The 20976-nt window shown below is 46.9% G+C and overlaps 1 protein-coding gene across 7 annotated transcripts in view; it reads left to right on the top strand.

Moving 5' to 3' along the window:
- epha7 (eph receptor A7) overlaps nucleotides 1-19318 on the top strand; it is a 50334-nt gene extending 31016 nt beyond the window's left edge. Inside the window, exons 6-17 of one of the 7 annotated variants that reach the window (XM_029002656.1) lie at nucleotides 7461-7585; nucleotides 8579-8747; nucleotides 9126-9234; nucleotides 9985-10040; nucleotides 11643-11756; nucleotides 12774-12959; nucleotides 13035-13096; nucleotides 13219-13428; nucleotides 13632-13781; nucleotides 15531-15724; nucleotides 16454-16609; nucleotides 16834-19318. In XM_029002656.1, the coding sequence (XP_028858489.1) occupies nucleotides 7461-7585; nucleotides 8579-8747; nucleotides 9126-9234; nucleotides 9985-10040; nucleotides 11643-11756; nucleotides 12774-12959; nucleotides 13035-13096; nucleotides 13219-13428; nucleotides 13632-13781; nucleotides 15531-15724; nucleotides 16454-16609; nucleotides 16834-16948 (1646 nt within the window). In that variant the 3' untranslated portion in view covers nucleotides 16949-19318. Of the gene's footprint in view, nucleotides 1-7460; nucleotides 7586-8578; nucleotides 8748-9125; nucleotides 9271-9984; nucleotides 10041-11630; nucleotides 11757-12773; nucleotides 13097-13218; nucleotides 13429-13631; nucleotides 13782-15530; nucleotides 15725-16453; nucleotides 16632-16833 lie in introns of all 7 variants that reach the window. The other 6 variants (XM_029002654.1, XM_029002653.1, XM_029002657.1 and 3 more) reach the window with 6 other exon arrangements.
- The last annotated feature ends 1658 nt before the right edge of the window (nucleotides 19319-20976 follow it).

Here is a 20976-nt window from a genome sequence, read left to right as displayed (position 1 = left end):
AGTAATTGCACAGGTCTGGGAAAGCACCGCGTAAATATGCGGCGCGTAATCCCGCAAGCCCACGTAGACGATGTCAGGTCTGGACGAGGCCGGCGAACAATAGTGCCACTTACCCGTGATGACACACGCAGCTAAACAAGAACCTTACGCAACCGCGCACACCCGTCTGGAGCGGAGAGCCAGTCGCCGCCAGCGGCTGGAACCTCCCGCCGATTACCGGCTGTGGGGCGGCGCCCTCCCTCGCCCCCAGCTCCGGGCTCCTCTGGAGGTTCACCCAGACAGCCAGTCACGTCGGTGTGGCATGTTGGAGAGCAGCACCCACGCTCGTTGTGACAAAGTTCGGGGCAAAACTGCGGTTTACCGCAACCGATGAAAATGGGGTGAAATAAAGGACAAGGAATACATAAAAATGTGAATCAAAGCTTACATTTTTTATCATTTATTAAGATCATTTATTTGATCATTTACTTTTATGATATACAACAGCGCTGGACAAATATTTTACCATTACACCAATTACGGAATTGGTAACATGTCAATCACCATGTATTACAGAATGGATTTTTCATTATGCAAAATATTTAAAATTTTACAAATTCTGTGCTAGAGTATTAACGCACATGTTCATCAATCACAAATTACACCGAATGCCAGACAATGTTGGTCCAGTGGGCCATATTTGATATTTGATATTTATAATATTTTCTCTGTTTTGGATTTGGGGGGATTCCAGAACTTCGGACAGCACGGGCCAGCATTCTCCTCACACCGGCCCTTATTTGGTCTGGCTTTTGGCCCTGAACGGCCGCGCTAGAACTCCGGGACCCTAATCCGGGCCTTTGTTCTGCCCCCCGTCGATCTGAATGGGTCCGGCATCGGCTCTGCATGCGTCCGCGTCTGTATACGTAGTTACGTGTTATTTGGACTTGGGCATAAACTGAGACTCGACCCTCTCAGCGCCGCTACTTGTGACATGGTCCAGAGCTCCAGGGTTTGTTTAACAGGACCCGCTCTTTGATGGCCGTTTCTGCCACGGCGGAGCGTGTCGGCGCTCGTGCAGACGTGTCCCTTGTCTGACGAATGACTGCGGCGCGCCGAGCCAAATGAAAAATCACCCAGCAAAATAATAGTCGTCCATTAACTGGCCCGCCTTTGTCCTATATTACGCGGAAAGTGCTTACCGTTGCAGAGGTGCGGTGAATATGCTGTCCTCATCAGAACACACACACACACACACACACACACACACACACTCGCTCAGATGTCCACACTGATTTGTTTGACTTCATGGTGTTGCTACACTCCGGGAGCAAGCATTCCGCCTTTCACCTTGCGATTCGCAGCTACTCGTCAGGTGCCCGCTGCCCAGTGTCTGGAAATGGAACGGGTGCCTGGAACTCTGGGTAATCAGAACGAGACGCCAGCGGGGGGGTGGGGGGGGGGGGGTGTCACAGGGTCTCCTCGGCATGGACGGCATCCAGGCTCGCGATTAAAGAGCACACCGGCGCTGATTAATACGATCATCTCCGCAGTAAATGGACGTTTACCATGCCAGGGCTCCACCCCCTCCATTTGAAAAAGTCATATTTGCCCTGCCCCATGCCAAACGTAAGATTTATTCACGGCTGATGAGGGAATCGCCGCTCAGACAAACTTGAAATAATAGTTGCGCTCTGAATTCCTGACCCCAAACGACCCCTGAGGTCCAAGGTGCAGCGCGGATTGTGAATAATCTTGGAATTCCGTGTTTTGTGCGTGTCCTGCGGCCGCGCTCTGGCATTTAACAGAATGGAGAAGGTGAAAGTGGCAAACGGTTTTATGAAGATAAACGATAACGGCGCGGAATACGCGAACACACACATGTACTTAGGCCCATCACGCGTCCGAGAAGGACGCTCCTGGTAACCACACAGCGATGAGAGGTCAGTGCCTCGGACGATAAGGGGAAGGCGGTTGTCTAAATTACAGCTTGAGGCCCGAGGCCGGGCGGAGGGTTATTTGCGTTGATGTTCAGCACGTCTGTTTTAAACTGAACATTGAACATGAACATCAGTTCATGACTTTTCGCATCTAGCCCCACCCACCCCGTTACGATGAGTTTTTAACTAAGCGTGATCGGATGCAGCCGACCTTCGGTATTTATTTGCAAATCTGCCGGCTATACTGCATTTTCTGACCTTGAGGTTTATTCTATCACGCCTGTCAGAATTTGCATTTACCACAGGGTCAACACGCTCCTACCAGTAACAGGTTGTAATGTTGGGGGCATGACATTCCCTTTTTCCTGCTAAAAATGATTAATTAAGCAGTAAGAGCAATTCAGATTATTAATACCAAATGCTTAAGGGCATGCACTGGTTTTAAAATTGGTGAGAATGTACCATTTTGATATCAAGTTTAAAATCTTACCCTAATAATGACCTTCAGCTTTATTGCAATTTCGAGCTGGACGTTGTACTTTGCACAGTTCGCAGATAAACACACCGGCGATTGTGGGGAACCGAGGAGGTCACGAGCTCGCTGGCATCATCTATATCCTTGGTCTGAGACACAGCACTTCGAATCATGTGTGTGTGTGTGTGTGTGTGTGTGTGTGTGAGATCCTGCTAGCACCACTTGATTAAATTGGGACCTGAGAGCTGAATATTTCCACCACTTATTCTTTTTTTTTTTTTTTTTTTAAAGAAATGGGTTTTTAGGTTAATTATTCCGCTTTGAAACATTTTAAATATTTAGACGTAAAAAAAAAAGTTTAGTTCTGTAATGCAAACCATGTAAAACATGCATTTCGTGGTTTATGTGTAGCATGAATATGAACTTTTCTTGTATGGATATAAACCTGCCTCGTGTGTCTTGGCCTTTTCGTCGCCGCATGCAGACGGATATTTGAGCGTTACGTGGCCAGTAGACGCTTTTGTCGCTGCAGTGACACGTGCCAATCTGATGAGACTGATGATCCAGCTCCGCCTCCTTTCTTCATCGAGGGAGTTCGGTTAATGTGTAGACGTGAATTTGCCCGCCGCTGATCTTTCCGAACGCGGAATGTCTTTGAGCAGGAAGATAATGATGTGGAACTGTCAATTCCATGACGGGGACGAGCTGTCAGTGCTGAAGAGTTAGATTTGTATTAATCATCTCCCCTGTCAGCTCTCAAACGAACATGAAAGACCCGTCCCAAGCCCGCCCCCAAATCACGGGCGCTTCGCACCTTTCATGTACGGCCGCGGTTTCCTCCTTTGTTTTTCCGTTTTAAGCCTCCCTCGCTCCATCAAAGGTCAAGGGTGTCAAAAGTTCATCATTGGTATTCATGTGCGGTACTGCCGTAACACCAGCATGTTTTACCCCTTTTAAGCCAGTTCTTCCCGAGCACATTACTGACAACACCTACCTGACTTATCTGTTGTTTAGTACTGATGTATTAAAAGTATCGTTTAAATGAGGAAAATGTACACTTTATCAGTCACTTCTATTGAAAATTTAGCAAAATATAGTCTAGACTAATAAGTGTCGGAGACCACAAGGGGGCGATATAAAAGCCCTTTAATCACCGGACAACCCATTTGTTAATTGGCATTAACCAGCCATTTAGTGCGGATGTTGATGTCTCTGAATATTGATAAGACTTTGCATTCGTGACTATGTAGCTCTATCCGAAAATGGTTTATCCATAATTTTATTATTGGTTTTAATAGAAGAGCATTGGTCCCAAGTCCCTAATTCGGCTTGATTTTGGCCAAAACAAGTTCCCGTAATGCCTTGTTACGGCCCATTTATGCTGAAACATCAGTTTGCCAGAATACATCGTAATTTCTCCTTCCAGCTGTGTAAGGCTCTCTGGTTTAGGTGTGGGCTGTCACTTCCAACAGCGCCGTCACCGCGATGAAAGCCAAATTAAAGAGTCACTTAGTAGCCTGTACAATTTACGCCTGCAGTGTTGGGTTTCGGCGGAACCCTCTCCTGACTCTATCCGGAGGCGACAGAGCCCTCAGCGTCAACGGTTGCGGCGTTTTTTCTGTGATTTTTTTTTTTTTGGTCCTGTGGTCACATGGTGGCTTGTCATGTCACTTCCACCACTGCTCCGTCATTGTCTACGTTCAATGTTTGACTTTATGACTCGCTGAGCCGCTATTGACTGAGCAGCGTGGGTGACGGAATAACCTGACCGTACTGGCCGTGGTCTTACCGACGGTGTCCAAGCGAAGGGCAGTGACCAGGGAGCCTCGCTTCGGCCAACCAGCTGCTCCCCACTTCCAACTGGAGATGATTACGTCATGCCTTGTTAGCGTTCCCGCTGCGAATGCCGTCACATCGCTCTGGAAAAGAAGTCTGGGAGAGGCCATGGGCGGTTAAAGCCGAGCGCCTCGGCAAAACGGGCCATAAATATCAAAAGTTTGCTAACGACAGGACGAAACCGAGTGGACGACTCCCCGCTTTTGCCTGTGGTGTCTGATGTGTTTCCCATATTACACATCAAAAGTACAAATAACGGAATCCTGTTTAATCCTAATAAAGGAAGACGGTTCTTATTTTAAACAAACTCAGATTCGTAATAAACCTTTTTTTTTTTACATTTTTTTTTTTTTAAATAGCAGTGAAAAAAGCCAACGGCACTTAATATGCGGTTAAGCCTGTAAGTAATCCGCCGTTTTCACAGGACGGATGGGAGGAAGTCGGGAGTGGGCGTCGGGATTCTGCAGCTCGACTCGAGTAGTGTGGTAATTAAAATATGAGCTTATACTCTCCCGCACGCTCTACAAGCCATGCAGAAAAAAAAAACAATGAAGTGACATTTCTCTCCCCCTTCCCTCGGTCGCGGGGTTGGACCGATCCGCCGACTCCGAGGAAAGGATGTTAGAATTCCCATGCATAATGCATGTCTAATGTATTCTAATGGGGGGGACGAGAGAGAGAGAGAGAGAGAGAGAGAGAAAGTGGCTTCAAAATGAATTATCTTAACAGGAGGGGAGGTGTGCGGGTCACTAATATGTTCTTTAATATTGCAGACCGACTGCACAAAACGCCTCCCCAAACAGCCGCTTCAAGACGGGCGTAACAATTATGCAATTTTCTGCCAGACTAAGCCCCGCAGGTACGTGAAAAGTCTCGGGGCGGCCGCGTCTGGCCTCCTCCGTGTTAAATGCGTCATTAATGGCTGTTCCAGGGTCCTGGCCGAGAAACCCACCATCGTCCACCGTCCCCCTCCGTCCTTCATTAGCATTTTTTTCCCTTCCTTTGAAAGAGTGAAACTCTTACTCATATAATGTCTCATATAAAGTCATATGTGGACAGTATGTATGTAAATAGCTGTATATTATTAGCAGCATTATTATTATTTTTTTTTCATAGATTGATAAACAGTGGGGTAGTGGTGGTCTAGCGGTTAAGGAAGCGGCCCCGTAATCAGAAGGTTGCCTATCCGCCAAGGTGCCACTGAGGTGCCACTGAGCAAAGCACCGTCCCCACACACTGCGACTGTCATGGCTGCCCACTGCTCACTCAGGGTGATGGGTTAAATGCAGAGGACAGATTTCACTGTGTGCACCGTGTGCTGTGCTGCTGTGTATCACACGTGACAATCACTTCACCTCTTCTTCTCTTTAAACTTTTTTGTGCGAGCGCTCCCCCCATTTGCGGCAATGCGTTCTGCAGCTTGGTAGGCTCGACGTTGACCCCGGGGTCAGCCATGGAGCGCCCCAAAGTGACGAGCGTCAGCCGATGCGCGGCAACGCGCGGAGCGGCCCAATTACGGGCCAGTGCCACCTGTGTTTTTCATCTGAACAAATGTCAATTTAAATTGCCACCGCCCACTTCCCGTCCCGCCAGTCCTCTGCGGTTAATTGACACTTGCTGCCTACAGTGAGTTTGGACCTGGACAGCACGCAGTGCTAATAGTGCAGTGGCGGTTTGGACAGACGCATCTTTACATGACGTGTGGTTAACGCGCTGTACGAGGATCTAATCCGCGCAGAATCATTAACGGCGGGTCACGCCAGACACTGATGTGAGGTCGAAGGGACCAGCTCCTGACGGGTCACCGAGCGCGGTCACGCGGCATCCGAACCGGCGTCAGCGTTTCGCCATGCGCCCAAGCCTGCTGCACCAGATTTAATTTTGCAAAAGTCCACTGAAGTCAAAGCCGCACCTCCGCAGACCACGTGGCTCTTTATACTCCTGCACGACGGGGTGGTACCAGGACGGTACCGTACCGCTGGGGTTTTGAAATCAGTCCGTCATCATTCGTATGGTCGCCATTTATGCGACAACGGATGAATGTTCATATACAACCTCAGTACCGCAGTAGTGCTGGTCTGGATTCAGTAGTACGGGCCTTGTGTGTGGGCCGCGTCCGTCTCTTCGACTTAAATAATGACAATAATGAGTAACGCCGCGGTTGGGCCCGTTCTGAATGCTGCATTTACATCAGGAGCTGGTTCATCAGACCGTTGCTTTACTGGCGTGCACGCGTTTGCAGTCAACTTTATTGGACGCTTTTTTTTTTTTTTACTGTATTTTGGTTGTTTTTCAGTTCAATAGTGAAGGTACAGGTCACGTTAAAGGTGAGGAAAGTTTAATTATGGCCTCGTTTTTTTACATTACAAAATCCCATATATATGGGGAGGACAAAATATTGGGCAGCTTGAACCAAGCGCTAACAACAGCGCTAACAAGACAGAAAAATAGAAATTAAATAAAGAAATAAGCAAAGTAGTAAAAGTCTGTTTATATATCCAGAGTGATCCAAGTTTCTGTGTTTTCATAATCTGATTTCATTTAAGATGCTGGAGACTCCCATTGTTTTCAATGCGTTTTTTTTATTTATTTCATACATGAAAGTCACACAGCCAAGACTTCAATTTGGAGTTTAATATTTACGGTTGCGTTTTTATTGTTACTAAAAGAGTAATAATTTGCACATGACTTTGAATCCGTGCGAAATTGAAATACTCTTAATGCCTAATGTGTACAGCATCAAACCAAACACTGTCAAAGCGTGCAAGAATATGCGTACGTAATATGGCAAGTTCCTAACAAGCACCAGGGGACGCGCCGCGTCCAAAACCCAGCCAACTCGCGGCAATTTATGCGAAGCAACGCGAGCAGACAATTACGAGGCAGGCCGCTACTGTGCCGGGGTTACAGGTACATTTCTCTAAAAGGCTCTTCTGAACGCCTCTGTCACCGGGGACAATGAGCGCCGCCTGCTCCGGCGGCGTCGCCGGAATTAATTTGCCTTAATTGTCATTCATAACCTGCACATTTCGGTTTTGCACCGACCGGGATAATGCCATCTTCCGCTGTTTGCACTATAATTGAAATTTCCATTTATAAGGTGTAAACACCGAGAGGCAGTCGCGTGAATATTCATCAGATAGTCGCCCGAGGACGGGGGAGGGGGCGCCTTGTTTCGCCGATTTTGGCAATTTCTGATTTCTTTTTCTCTTTTTTTTTTTTACTAACAGCCCCCTCGCAGGTCAGCGAGCTGATTAAAGAGAAGGTGCAGCAGCGCAGCGTCCAGCTCTCCTGGCAGGAGCCCGAGCAGCCCAATGGAGTCATCACCGAGTACGAGATCAAGTACTACGAGAAAGTGAGTCGCTGCCGCACCCTACGCAGAAGCCCATTAATATTACACTCACCGGGAAACGTGTGTGTGTGTGTGTATACATTTCACCTCCCCGTTCTGTGCCGGTATCACTTCCAATGCTCTTTTAGCGACACGTCCTGGCTTCAGCATGTATGTTCTTCTGTCCCATAATTGCAATAATGAATGAAGCACTCGTACGTTTTTAATCAGGCAGAAATTCACCACCTCCCACACACACACACACACAAGTCTGTTTATTCACCTCCAAACCCCTACCGAGTTTGGGCCGGGCGTGGCGCTGTGTTCCTTGGCTGCAGACCCTAAAGGGGTGCAACGCGTCCGGCGGCCACGTCCGGGACACGTGAAAAATTGGAAACAAGCTGGGGGGGGGTTATTATTGCTGGCTCTTGCCAGGAAAATTATTTTCAGATCAGCGGGGGGGTCCGCGGCGCTTACAGTTTCATGCCGGGCATAATAAGTCCGAATTTCACCCACTTCCTGTATGCATAACACCTTTATTACAGCTACAAGGGGCCGATTGAATAATGCGGTTTGATTAATTCCTAAACTGACAGCTGACCGTGAAAGTGTCTCATTCGTGGTCAAACACTCGAATTATTACCGATATCGTAGTAAATGACGTACCTGAAATATTTTTATTGTGACGCGCTATCTTAGTTTATTATGCATAGATCACAGCAAGACTCACATCACACCAAAAAAAAACTGCTTATTGTCTCACGTCTATGTGATTGTTTTGGTCGGTGGTACTAGCCTACTAACACACTCGCCTATGAACCAGAAGACCCAGGTTCAAACCCCACTTACTACCATTGTGTCCCTGAGCAAGACACTTAACCCTGAGTGTCTCCAGGGGGGGACTGTCCCTGTACCTACTGATTGTAAGTCGCTCTGGATAAGGGCGCCTGGTAAATGGCGTAAATGTAAATGTGACGTAATAATCGTAAAAACGATTCTTTTCTCCTCCGCCTGAAGGACCAGAAAGACCGCATCTACTCCACAGTGAAGTCAAAGTCGACATCGGCCACCGTGAACAACCTGAAGCCCAGCACGGCGTACGTCTTTCAGATACGGGCATTCACCGCCGCCGGCTACGGCACCTTCGGGCCCCGGCTGGAGGTCACCACTAAGGAGGAGCCCTCAGGTACCGCGTCGACGTTCTCTGCGTTATAAGCGGCTGTTGCACGAACGCAGCTAAATAGATGCGCGTTTTCGTGGAAATGTCAACGAAGGGGAACGGCGGAACGGCACAGCCTGAATGTGTCATTGTTTCAGATGAAGGGCATCCGCGGGTCCATCTGGGACCATTTAAGCCCACTTTTCCGAAACGCCGGAGCAGCGTAGGCGGAGGTCCCCCAAAAATAGCCGCAGTCTCTCCCGGCTCCCCGTAAGGGCGAAAAGGGGGTTATCACTTTCCCATGTTCTCTTCGGGTGAATTAGCATGGTCGCCGCCGCTCACCGTCAACCGTCTGACCGCGTGTCGTGTGTGTGTGTCTCTCTCTCTCTCTCCCTCTCCCTCCAGCCACGATTGTCACCAGCGAACAGAACCCGGTCATCATCATTGCGGTGGTGGCCGTGGCGGGAACCATCATCCTGGTGTTCATGGTGTTCGGCTTCATCATTGGGAGAAGGTACGCTCTCGCGGGCCCCGTTGACTCTCCGCTGCTGTGAGTCTCTGCTCCGTCAATTAGCCCTTCTGTCACCCACGGGTCCCCACGGCCGTGGAGCCTGCACGCGCAACCCCACCACCCATCGCATGCTGCGGTAATGGACTGTGATGCATCATTTGCAGGGAAAAAAACCCTCACGCGCTGCTTTTGCATGACTCCATTTTCATGTTTGTAATGGATCCATTATACAGCAAGAGTGCTTTTTAAAGGAGAGGTGCGCGGCGACCTGCGGCGCGTGATAACACGCCGGCGGGGAGTGATGGAGACCCGGCCTTGGCCTACCGCCATCCTCCTCCATGGCGCTCCTCTCTCCCGCCTGTCAGTCACTATTAAACCACTTCCTGTCGGGACGTTTTTTTTTTTTTTCTTTTTTACGTTCATGTATGCGCCCGTGTTTTTTCGGATCCCATCTCACTTTACAGCATCCTGTGAGCATGTCAATCACCGTTCGCGTCGCACTGCTACAATGAAAGGATTTTTTAACAAGGAAAATATTTAGTTTATTAAATATTTAATAAATGTTCTCCAGAGCGGGGTGAACGTCGTTCACTCATCACCAGCCTACTGTACGTGTATTATGCTGTTTACAGACCGAACCTGAATCCGTAGTGTTTCAGCAGCTAACTCGGTCACAGGCGAACTTTTTAGCGCGCTACAGCTAACCGGCTGTCCCGTTGTTTTGTCGTTTTCTTTTTTTTGTTCTGCATGAAGGCACTGCGGGTACAGCAAAGCAGACCAGGAGGGGGACGAAGAGCTCTACTTCCAATGTGAGTTCCACCTTCCATCACGTCTCAGGTTTAGCGATAGTAGCTAGTTAGCAATGACTTGCAGTATATTGAAGATTCCACTACTAACAACTTAAACTTTTTCTTTTGGTTTAACAAATACAATACGACACATATTTAAACAGTGCGGTGCTCTTCTGCACACATTCATACGAATGTCGATTTAGCATCACCAGTGCAAGAAACTGGATACTTTCCATGCCTTCCCAGATTAATCCCGTCCCCGTAACATTAATCCTGGAAGTTTTTTCCGTGTTCGGATATAAAGCTGGTTGAACACGACGTTGCGGGTGAGATGACACCAGCAGAGCAGGGGAGGAAAGCTGGGAAACCTCCCCATATTAAGCCTCCTGCAGAGTTGAGATGTTCTGCGCCGAGCGCTCTACACGTCCTCTTTCAAGGCCAACAAAAGTTCCCTCCGGCTTAACCACACACGTACGCACAACACCGGCCCATAATGATGCCCCTGGAGACGCCGCGGCGTCCCTGGCGATCCCGCTGGCAAGCCGCTGAGTCGAAAACAGAGGGGGTCGGGGTGGCACGAACCAGCGGCCACCACGCGGCTGACAAGGCAGGCCCCGCCCGCCAACACAGGCCGCCGCCGGAGCCATATTAAACGGCGAGGCGGCGGCGCCGGGCGACAGCTAGCAGATACCGCGGCGGCCTGACGCGCGGGACCCAATTTGTCCGCCGTTGTAAGCAGGAGAGGGCCGTGATAAGATGTCTCCTATCAGATGCAGTGACAGCTTGGACGGACGAAGCAATTATCGGGAGGAGTGGAGGGAGAATATCGGCCGCCGGGGCAGGGCGCCTTCGTGTTTACGTCGTTCCTTTTTTTTTTTTTTTTTTTTGCTATTTCGCGCCGATTAGCGTTGCAATTTACACTCCGCCCCCAAAATGTCATTACTTCTTTATTTAATTAATCCGCCGGCTTATTCGCTCGGCTCGACACTTGCGGAAAGGCTCCCACTATCCATACTGGCAGGTAATGTCCTCGACCTGATTAACTAGTAGCCTAGCGGGTAACACACTCGCCTGTGAACCAGAAGACCCAGGTTCAAATCCCACTTACTACCATCGTGTCCCCGAGCAAGACACTTAACCCTGAGTGTCTCCAGGGCGGGACTGTCCCCGTAACTACTGATTGTAAGCAGCTCTGGATAAGGGGGCGTCTGGTAAATGCCGTAAATGTACATTTAAATGTAAACTAATTAGATCAGCACAAGGCCTTGCATACGGGAGTCTGGATTTACTTTTCACGTTTAAAAAGTCGACTCTCAGATTACATTTGACATTTGTTGCATGTAGACTGGTGGAACATAAATTCAGGACCATGTTCTAGATGACGGAACCCTTGTTGACGGCGCCCCGCAGCCCCGCTAATGTCTTCTTTTTGTAACTATTTTCATGCGGAGGTTGAGACGGAAATGGCGTGATATTTCGTTTCGGAGTGGCAGGCGGGACATTGTGACCGCGGCGCCTTCCTTCACGCCGCTGTTTAGTAATTCCCCCGACTCGCTGGCCTCGGCGTGCATATTTAATCGTAACAGTAATCCTCTTACCCTTCTACAGTTAAATTTCCAGGCACCAAAACGTACATCGACCCCGAGACCTACGAGGACCCGAACAGGGCTGTCCATCAATTTGCCAAGGAGCTGGATGCCTCCTGCATTAAGATTGAGCGGGTTATTGGCGCAGGTGAGCCTCCTCCACCGCCTCACGCCGCTTTCTCTGTTTAGCCGGCCCGTGTGCTCGTACATCACGGTGACAGCCAAATATTTACACCTCCAGCGCGCCTTTTTCCCGCTCTGTTTATTGATAGTGCAATTGCGGGTGGGGAAAAATGCTGGTCCTAATTAATACGTGTCTAGCATCTCTTAAAGCGCCACAACCCCGCGGAGATGCGGAGGTGTGATGAATTGCAGACAAATGGGTTTTTATACGTATGAAGGGGGGGGGAACAATTTTTTTCCATACTACAGATCTTTCATCGTACGTACAGATCAGATCCCTTAAAAAAGCTTGGTCTTTTTCTCCGTCTGTGTCCACTAGAAAGAAAAAAGAAAAGAACAAAATCTTCCTAAAATAGTTACCAGTGATTTCGTAATGCATAGACATAAAAAAAAGCTTATTCTCATTCACTCGTATCATTTAGCTTTAGCGAGTGGTTATAGCATTTGGAAAGCATGCAATATTGATAAATGCTCAAAAATAGCTAATAGATCTGTGTGGCATGCTAGCCGTTTAAAAGTAATAAAGTTTGACGGCGTATAGGGCGTTTACGTCTTTTGCTGTTGAAGTTAACAGCGACCACTGCAGCCACCAGTGGTTACCGATGCCAGCAGAAGGCAAAGTTTTTCTATACTATTAGACTTGATGTAGTTCGGGTAATATTGACACATGGCTCCGCTAAATTTTCACTTTCTGTACGAGGAAGGGTTTTTTTAGCTATCGTTGATTACGTTTTATATAAGTTTGACTTTGAGTTTTTAGAGGTAAGATATGGTTTTAAACCGTTTTTCAATACTGACGTATCGTTGCACTTTGTACATGGATTCAGAATAATTTGTCATGTGCATTTTTAAGCTTTTGCATAGAATTGTGCTACATGCTGTGCCTTTAAAAGTGTTTCTCTTTGGCTACGGCCCTAGCATGATAACATACGTCTGGGAAGTGGTTGTGTTGGAAGTCCTGACTGGTGTCTGTCTCTCGCAGGGGAGTTCGGAGAGGTGTGCAGCGGCCGACTGAAGCTGCCAGGAAAGAGGGACGTGCCAGTGGCCATCAAAACCCTGAAGGTCGGCTACACCGAGAAGCAGAGGCGAGATTTCCTGTGCGAGGCCAGCATCATGGGCCAGTTTGACCATCCCAACGTGGTTCACCTGGAGGGAGTGGTGACCCGCGGTGAGTTTCCCGGCGTGCGTACCGCCAGATTCACAAGTCCCAGCTCAATAACGCAGACGTCGTCTCTCTTCTCAGGAAAACCTGTCATGATTGTGATAGAGTACATGGAAAACGGCTCGTTAGATGCCTTCCTCAGGGTGAGCCTCTCATTCTCCCCTCTCACCGACCGAGATTCATCATTCTAATACCGTTCCCTCACTTCTCACCGGCCGTGGGCAGGATATCGCTGTTTTACGCTCCCTCCTCTCTGTATGCACAGAAGCACGACGGCCAGTTCACAGTCATCCAGCTCGTCGGGATGCTGAGGGGCATCGCGGCCGGGATGCGGTACCTTTCAGACATGGGCTACGTTCATCGAGATCTGGCCGCGCGGAACATCCTCGTCAACAGCAACCTCGTATGTAAAGTGTCCGACTTCGGCCTGTCAAGAGTGATCGACGACGATCCCGAGGCCGTCTACACAACAACGGTAAGTCAATTAAAGGCGCCCCGCTCACTTCCCAGACACCTAGAGCCCCCCGCTGAATACGCGAGTAGCTCGATTAAAATGGAAAAGAGGGGCCCACCAGGCTCAGTATGCTCGGCGTGTTGCGGCCAGACTCACGTTCGAGGCTTTCTAATTGACGTGTAGGGCGGGAGTTTGAACTCTGAACCTGCGCTTCCACCAAACAGGGCGGAAAAATCCCAGTCCGGTGGACGGCGACGGAGGCCATCCAATACCGCAAATTCACCTCTTCCAGTGACGTGTGGAGTTACGGCATCGTCATGTGGGAAGTCATGTCCTATGGGGAGAGGCCATACTGGGACATGTCCAATCAAGACGTGAGTTGCTACTAGCCACGTTTTACACGCTGTGATGCAGGAGGGCTGTGCCGAGCATGTTGTTGCTACGCATGTTTTCCAACTTTAAAAAAAAAATCACCACTCATTCTGATCTTCAAAACGTAATTCTAGAATTTTATGTCTTTTATGAATTTTGTGTTTTTTGTTTTGTTTTTTTAAGTTGGTGACCATTATTATGCATTTTGGAGCCAGTTAAAATTGCTTTCCAAATGAATCTTGAATTTTGTAGAAAATTGTGAATCTATATCTATGTTTGTTAAATATATGTTATGAGTGATGATATACAGTTAACTAATTGTATCTATTATGGAAATCTGACAAATTCCACCACTAACATTATTTTTTGATGGCAGCTGCAGAAACGTCACTTCCACTGAATGTTCGATAGCACATTAATATTCCTAATAATAAGATTAATATTCCACAGAATGACAACAAATCACCAGACGAGAAATCCTCTCAGTTTGCATACTGAATGGCTTTTTATAGTCACAAAGACCTTTAAACCTCTGTAATGAGATATGGTAATCTGAACCAAATTTGTCATTAGTCAAGCTTGCCAATTTCAGAGTTATCTATTTAGCCGTGCAAAAAAAAAAGAAAAAGAAAGTTGGCGAATGAACCGTAGCTTTGTTTCAGTTTCAGGACGCCGCAGTTTCTCATGCTGATCAGAGGATACGTTTACATTCTGATGCAGCGCCGGTGACAATCTGCGACTCTTCGGCCCGCTGCCTCTTAAACACGCCGCTTGTCTGTGGCTACCTGCTGATGGGAGGATGCATTAAGAATGCTAAAGCGGAGCGCTTTAAATGGCGGCGTGCCACCCTCGAACGCTCGACACGCATCGCAGTCAGAGATTTACTTTTTTTTTTGTTCTCCGTCAGAGCGAAGTCAAACATCCCCGTCGGGCATTCTGAAAAGAAGGCGGCGGCTATTTACATTTCGGCAGCACTTTTGCCAGCACTTGACACTCCTTGAGGAGCATGACGGGACATCAGATGAATATGTGCGGAAAATACAAAAGCATCAAAGGCAAAAAAAAAAAAACCCAGACTGCACGATGCTGCACTCAATGATAACTGGGTTCCGGGAACCCTGAGCGGCCTGCTTCCTTCAGTAATGTATTAATCTTCCTGCAATTCCCCCAATATAAAACTAGCAGCAATTAGAATAATTTAACAATCAGCCCCGACAGCGCTGCCTTCTGCAATAATGTATATTTTGACTTATTCTCATTCACAACGACTGAAAAAAACATGCAATTCCCACTTTTACAGACCTTCACATAGGAAAAAAAAAAAATATATTCACCCTTCACGTGCTTGGCATGGCTATCGTTCTCGTATTTACGTTGCCCAGGTTCTAAAAACGTGCTGAGTTGTTCCCTATCTCCCGTAATCTGAAAAAGAAACCGCGTGGGGGAAAAGTTCTCCTCCGCGGCGCCGGATTAATTAGCTGCAGCACGTTCCTGGCCGGTGACGGGCGCCGACAGCTGTTTCGCAGGCCGGGACGTGCTGTGCCGCTTTCGCCATTCGCCAGACCATCCGGTCACTTTAACAAGCCTCCGACGCGGAGCAATCACATCTGGTTAACCCGCTTTCCCGCCACACGTCTCCACAACGTGGAACCGCAGAAGAGGTTCATCTGTTTACAGCCCCGCTGATTAAAGTCGAGCTGATTCGCTGTAATGGATCCTAACAAGGCGCTGCTCTGCCTTCACTCCGGCAGGTTATAAAGGCGATCGAGGAAGGCTACCGCCTGCCGGCACCCATGGACTGTCCTCCGGGGCTCCATCAGCTGATGCTGGACTGCTGGCAGAAGGACCGGGCGGATCGGCCCAAATTCGATCAGATCGTCGGCATCCTCGATAAGATGATTCGCAATCCCAACACCCTGAAGACTCCACTGGGGACCTGTACAAGGTAAAGGGCATTTACAGCATTTACCAGATGCAACTTACAGGGACAGTCCCCCCCTGGAGACACTGAGGGATAAGTGTCTTGCTCAGGGACACGATGGTAGTAAGTGGTGTTTGAACCTGGGTCTTCTGGTTCATAGGCGAGTGTGGTACCCCACTAGGCTACCACCACCCGTTCCCACTCTCATTCCCTCTGTTCATTGGTGCCAGTCGTAATAGGGCTGAAGAGACATGTGCACCCACAGGTGATCAGATTAATCTTCAGAAATTTCATTTCTGTTAGAATTTATGTATCTCAGTCATTTAGGTCACACCATTTAGCTCCAAACGCTCATACTTTTGGTTGATGAATAACACAAATCAGGCGTTTGTTTCACTTTTTGCCGCTTGAAAAGGTGCCGGGATGGTTTATATAAAAAAATATATATATATTAATCATAATAAAATGCTGGAAATCTTGATTGTTGCAATCGACCAGTCACTTGCATTTGTTTCGTTTCATGCAATACCAGGAGCAGAAGATCTTTTTTTTTTATATCTATTAGAAGGTTGGCCCAGACTTCTGGCATGTAGTGTCATTATTGCAATGATAGGCTATATATTGTTTTTTTTGCATGTAACTACATTAGTAGAAATTATCGGACATCCGATTTATTTTTACTCAATTTTCCGGATTTCTTGGACATATCGGTTTACGTCTCTGTGCACGTGCTCTGTTGTCCTCCTTCCCCAGGCCCATCAGTCCCCTGTTAGACCAGAACACACCAGACTTTGCCACTTTCCGCTCGGTGGGAGACTGGTTAGAAGCCATCAAGATGGAGAGGTACAATGACAACTTCACCGCCACCGGCTACAGCTCGCTCGAGTCGGTGGCGCGGATGACGATCGAGTAAGAGTCCTTTCGGAGCCGGGTAGGGGGGGAACTTTTCATCCCGAACGTTCTTTTGACATTGAAGGGGCCGAATGTTCCGGCTCCTTCGAATTAGTTTCTCTCTCTCTCTCTCTCTCTCTCTCTCTCTTTCATTAACGTACTGCCGGGGTCTGTAAATCCCGCTTGTTTCTGTCGTCCACGGTCCAGCGCCGTGATTTATGACCGCCTGTTTCCCTCCGCAGGGACGTGATGAGTCTGGGGATCACTTTAGTGGGGCATCAGAAGAAAATTATGAGCAGCATACAGACTATGAGGGCACAGATGCTGCATCTCCACGGCACCGGAGTCCAGGTGTGATGGACGACAGTGGTCCTCCTCTCGCCAGGAGGGCAAAGGGAAGAACCCGCAGAGCCACGCTTGGCCGCCAACCGCGGGAGTAAAAAAAAAATAAAAATGAAAAGAGAGAGACAGAGACACACCGAACGCGACCCGAGGCTTCCCGTCCGCAGGACCGTTCCGGATGGGTCGGAATTCGAATCATTCCTCTGTTCTCTGGCGAAGGATTTCTTATCCCCCCTCATTAGAGCAGGTGGTGCTGAAGACGAGGAGGCTGGACGGAGACAAGCTGACTGGACACTCCGTTCGTTTTTTTTTTTTCTTCCCAGAGCTCCATGGGACTCAGAACCGCTGATCCAGTAGAGCCGGAGCCTCTGAGAAAAAGGAGCTTGACACTTTTTACCTTTGATGTTTCCTTACGGTTGATTTGTGCATCATCAGTAGGGTTTTTTTTTTTTTTTTACTAAAATTACCAATTTCTGGAAATTAAAAAAAAAATCCTCATATAAAAGAAAAAAAATCCTTAGAGTGGTTTAAATATATATATATATATTTTTCATAGTTTTGTTCATTGTTCCTTAGATATGCCAATCACACCAATACCGGCTCTTATCATTTTACTAGTTTTATTATTATTACTTGTTTTTCCTTCATATTTCCTCTTGGCTTGACAACAGGGTAAATTCCCATCTAGTGATAGAATGGATGGGGGATAAAAAAATAATTGAGGATATTGAGCTACCGTGGAGTGTGATCTGTTTACTGTGTGGAGTTTTCAGTGAATGTTTTTCATTAGAATTTTTTGAATAGCTTTCTTTTTTCAACATGGCCACATTTTATTAGGCAACACGGTGTCAAAATGTGAAATTAGCTCGGTGGCCATACAATTACCAAGACTTGCTTTTAATATGAAAACCACCTGACCACATCTCACTGTCGCTGATTAATAGAAGTTATTTGGTTCGGGTTCCATTCTGGTTCCCCCTTTAACCACTGTGTTTTTAAGCAAAATTCCCACAAATTAGCACTATATGAGAGATTTAATTCAGTCAAGTATATTGGCCATTATAATGCCTAAAATAAAAAAATATATTATTATTTACAAAATTGAATTACGTCTGGTGGATTTTTAAAAGGAAGCAGTACTGCCTTAATATCTCTTCTGATGATTATTTAGTGGCAGAGCAATATACCACCCACGTCACGTTTTGTCTTCTTATTGTTTATTATTGTAGGTTTTTTTTTTCTTCCTGAACTTGAATTTTAATTGCATCACGTAGAAAGGAAGAGCCGGATGTAAGACGAGCAAACAAAGCAATAATCACCCCGTGTTAGGAGCGGTCCTCCTCTGCTACTGCAAGGTGCTAGGTTTCCCTCAAACTCTTTAAGTGCTGAGATGCAACCGAGTGCTAACTTTAGGGTGACTTTTCTTGGAAAGCATATAAGTGTCTTTGTCTTTCTTTTGTTAGTTTTTTAGTACTTGGTCTATCCAAACTTTTGTGCAATGTAATTATCACACATACGCCTGTAATGTAGTGTTTTATTTAGTTAATTTTTAAATAATTTTTGTCCCTCCGTTTAAAAGCTTTGCAAAAGTGCGCTAAAAGCCACTCCTCTGGTGCCACCGCTGTTGATCGTTTGCGAATGAACAGAATGAATGTCGCGTCGCTTTCAGTGTCCTGCTTTGTCCCTTGCGGTTTCCTTTGTTGCCACATTTAGGGAGCGATGGGCTTCGTGCAGTGAATTAAAAACATTTTTTTTTTTTGCAACATATCAGATATAGATCACAACTGGAAGCTCGGGCAATGGCCAATCGAATGCGACGTGCATTAAATATTTGCCTGACAGAATGTTCAGAATGTTAATATGATCAAATCACATAGAGAGAGTTTTTTTTTTTTTTTTCATTTCTAAAATGCCGCAGTTGCTTTGGGTGGTATATTGAAACAGTAGCACATTTTCATTGTGCGTTGGTGTAACGGGGTGCCCCCGCATGCGGAGGGCGGCCACGCCCCGTCACGCTGAGGCCCGTGTCACAGATCCACCCTTCTGTTCATCCAGCAGACCTCAGCAGTTGGGCCAGGGCCAGGCCTTTGAATTGAATCCTGGCATGAAGGCATTCAGTCAGCACAAAGCCCAGTGGTCCTCCGGCACCAGCCGGCCAGACAGGGCTCCGGGCCCCAGAACACAGAACGGTTATGGCCGACCCCCCTCATCCCGGAACCCCTGGGCCCAGCCCCGAGGGCCTGTCCCATTCCCCGCTTTATTTGGGTTCCTGTAGAGACAGCAATTTTAGGCCAAAGTGAGATTAAAACGCCGGGTTCCATCAATCCGACTGGTGGAGAATCCCGACCCCCCTCAATGACAAGATCATTTCTCCCTCAAAAAAAAGTTCACTTTTCCCCTGTAAATCACAAGAGAGGCCGAAGGGGAAACAAAATGAATCCAAAGAGTTCAGCACTGTTGATTGTGTATCAGAACGACTTCGGGAAACCAGAGGGGAAACTTTGTAAATGTTCGAATTGTAAAACTTGTACATTTGTTTTATTTATATTGTGGTTTCTTTTTTACACATAGTATTCTGTAGTGAGCTCTGAATACATTTGAAAATGCACTATATTTTTCTATCTCACTTCACAGATGATTATCCTCACCCTGACTATTTCAGTTGTACATAATTTCTCATTTAGGACCAAAGACAGTTGTAAGGTTTTTCCATATAGATTTTTTCTTTTTTTTTTCCACTCCCCTTTTTAGGTTCATGTACAGTAATATGAATTGTCTATTATTTATTTTTTTTGTGATGAGAGTATTGAAAGTATTCACTGGTCAGAAGTATTTTCCCCTACGGCCGAACTGTAAGATCATTAACTTGTTTAGTTTCTTTCTTTTCTTTCCTTTGTAACCTTTGTAATAGACTGTACATATATTTTTGGAAAATATAATACAATCTCTATAGAAACGCTGCTTTTTTTTTTTGCTTGACGTGTGTCCAGCTGCTTGCACTCCTCCCTCCTCCACATACATATAAAATCCCGCAGCCCCACCGTCAACCAGCTTATCTGTCCAGAACAATAGTACATACATTTATATATGGAATACGTAGATGAAATATCACAATAGCACATTGTAACATTGCAACATCTGGATCAGAGGCAAACTATTTTATCATGGCCAGCAAATCTCATGCGTCTTCACAATAATACTTTTAAGTGATATTTTGCAGTGTAGCGAGTCGTGGTGCTTTCTGCTTTAATAATAAATAGGCGGGGCGAAGACGGTACCGAGTGGGTTAATTGCAGTAAAGGATTCATGAAGGATTAGCCCCTTGTGTCCCCACGGGGGTGTGGGAGTCCTCAGTAACAGACTTTGGACACCGCGGAACAGACTTTGGACACCGTCATTAAAAACACATTACCAACCTTCCCAGAGTAAAAAAAATATACATGTAACTATAATATATACACACACACATACTGAACACCATTCTTGTGGGACACAAAGAACGCTAATGGATCTGCGAGAGATTACATCGCTCCAGATATCCCAGTATTTATTTTATGATGTCTGGCGGAATCTTAACAGCATCTTGTCCCGGAGGTGGAGCGACATCGTAAAACATCATGCTGCGTTTTCTTCTGGTCACCCCCCCCCAAAAAAAAAAAACATCGCTATCTCTGCACCATCAAAAGCAGAGGGGATCTTTCAGGGTTTTTAGTGTTTTCCCTGGACCTTGCGCCACTTTCGTAAGAAAAAGTGCTGTTTTAAACATAAAACCGAGGCACAGAAGAAGAGGTATGAAAAAAAACACAGAAACTCGTTCTGCTCTGCAGTGGAAACATCTCATCTCCAAATCTTCTAAGAGCTTTCTCTCCCGCCAGATATGCCAATGAGATTCATTTAGATGCAGGCTCGCACGAAGGAAGGAGGGGAAAAAATGTAATACATTTCCAGTAATTCCACTACAGTCCAAGGCGCAGGTCTCACATTATTTTCCATTTGCATCTAATGCGAGGCCGGCGAGAGAGAGAGAGGGAGAGAGAGAGACG

The sequence above is a fragment of the Denticeps clupeoides genome, chromosome 14 (genome assembly GCF_900700375.1).
Source record: "Denticeps clupeoides chromosome 14, fDenClu1.1, whole genome shotgun sequence".
Lineage (NCBI taxonomy): Eukaryota > Metazoa > Chordata > Actinopteri > Clupeiformes > Denticipitidae > Denticeps > Denticeps clupeoides.
The sequence above is the reverse complement of the archived record's forward strand: the minus strand, read 5'-3'. Positions and strand labels throughout refer to the sequence as shown.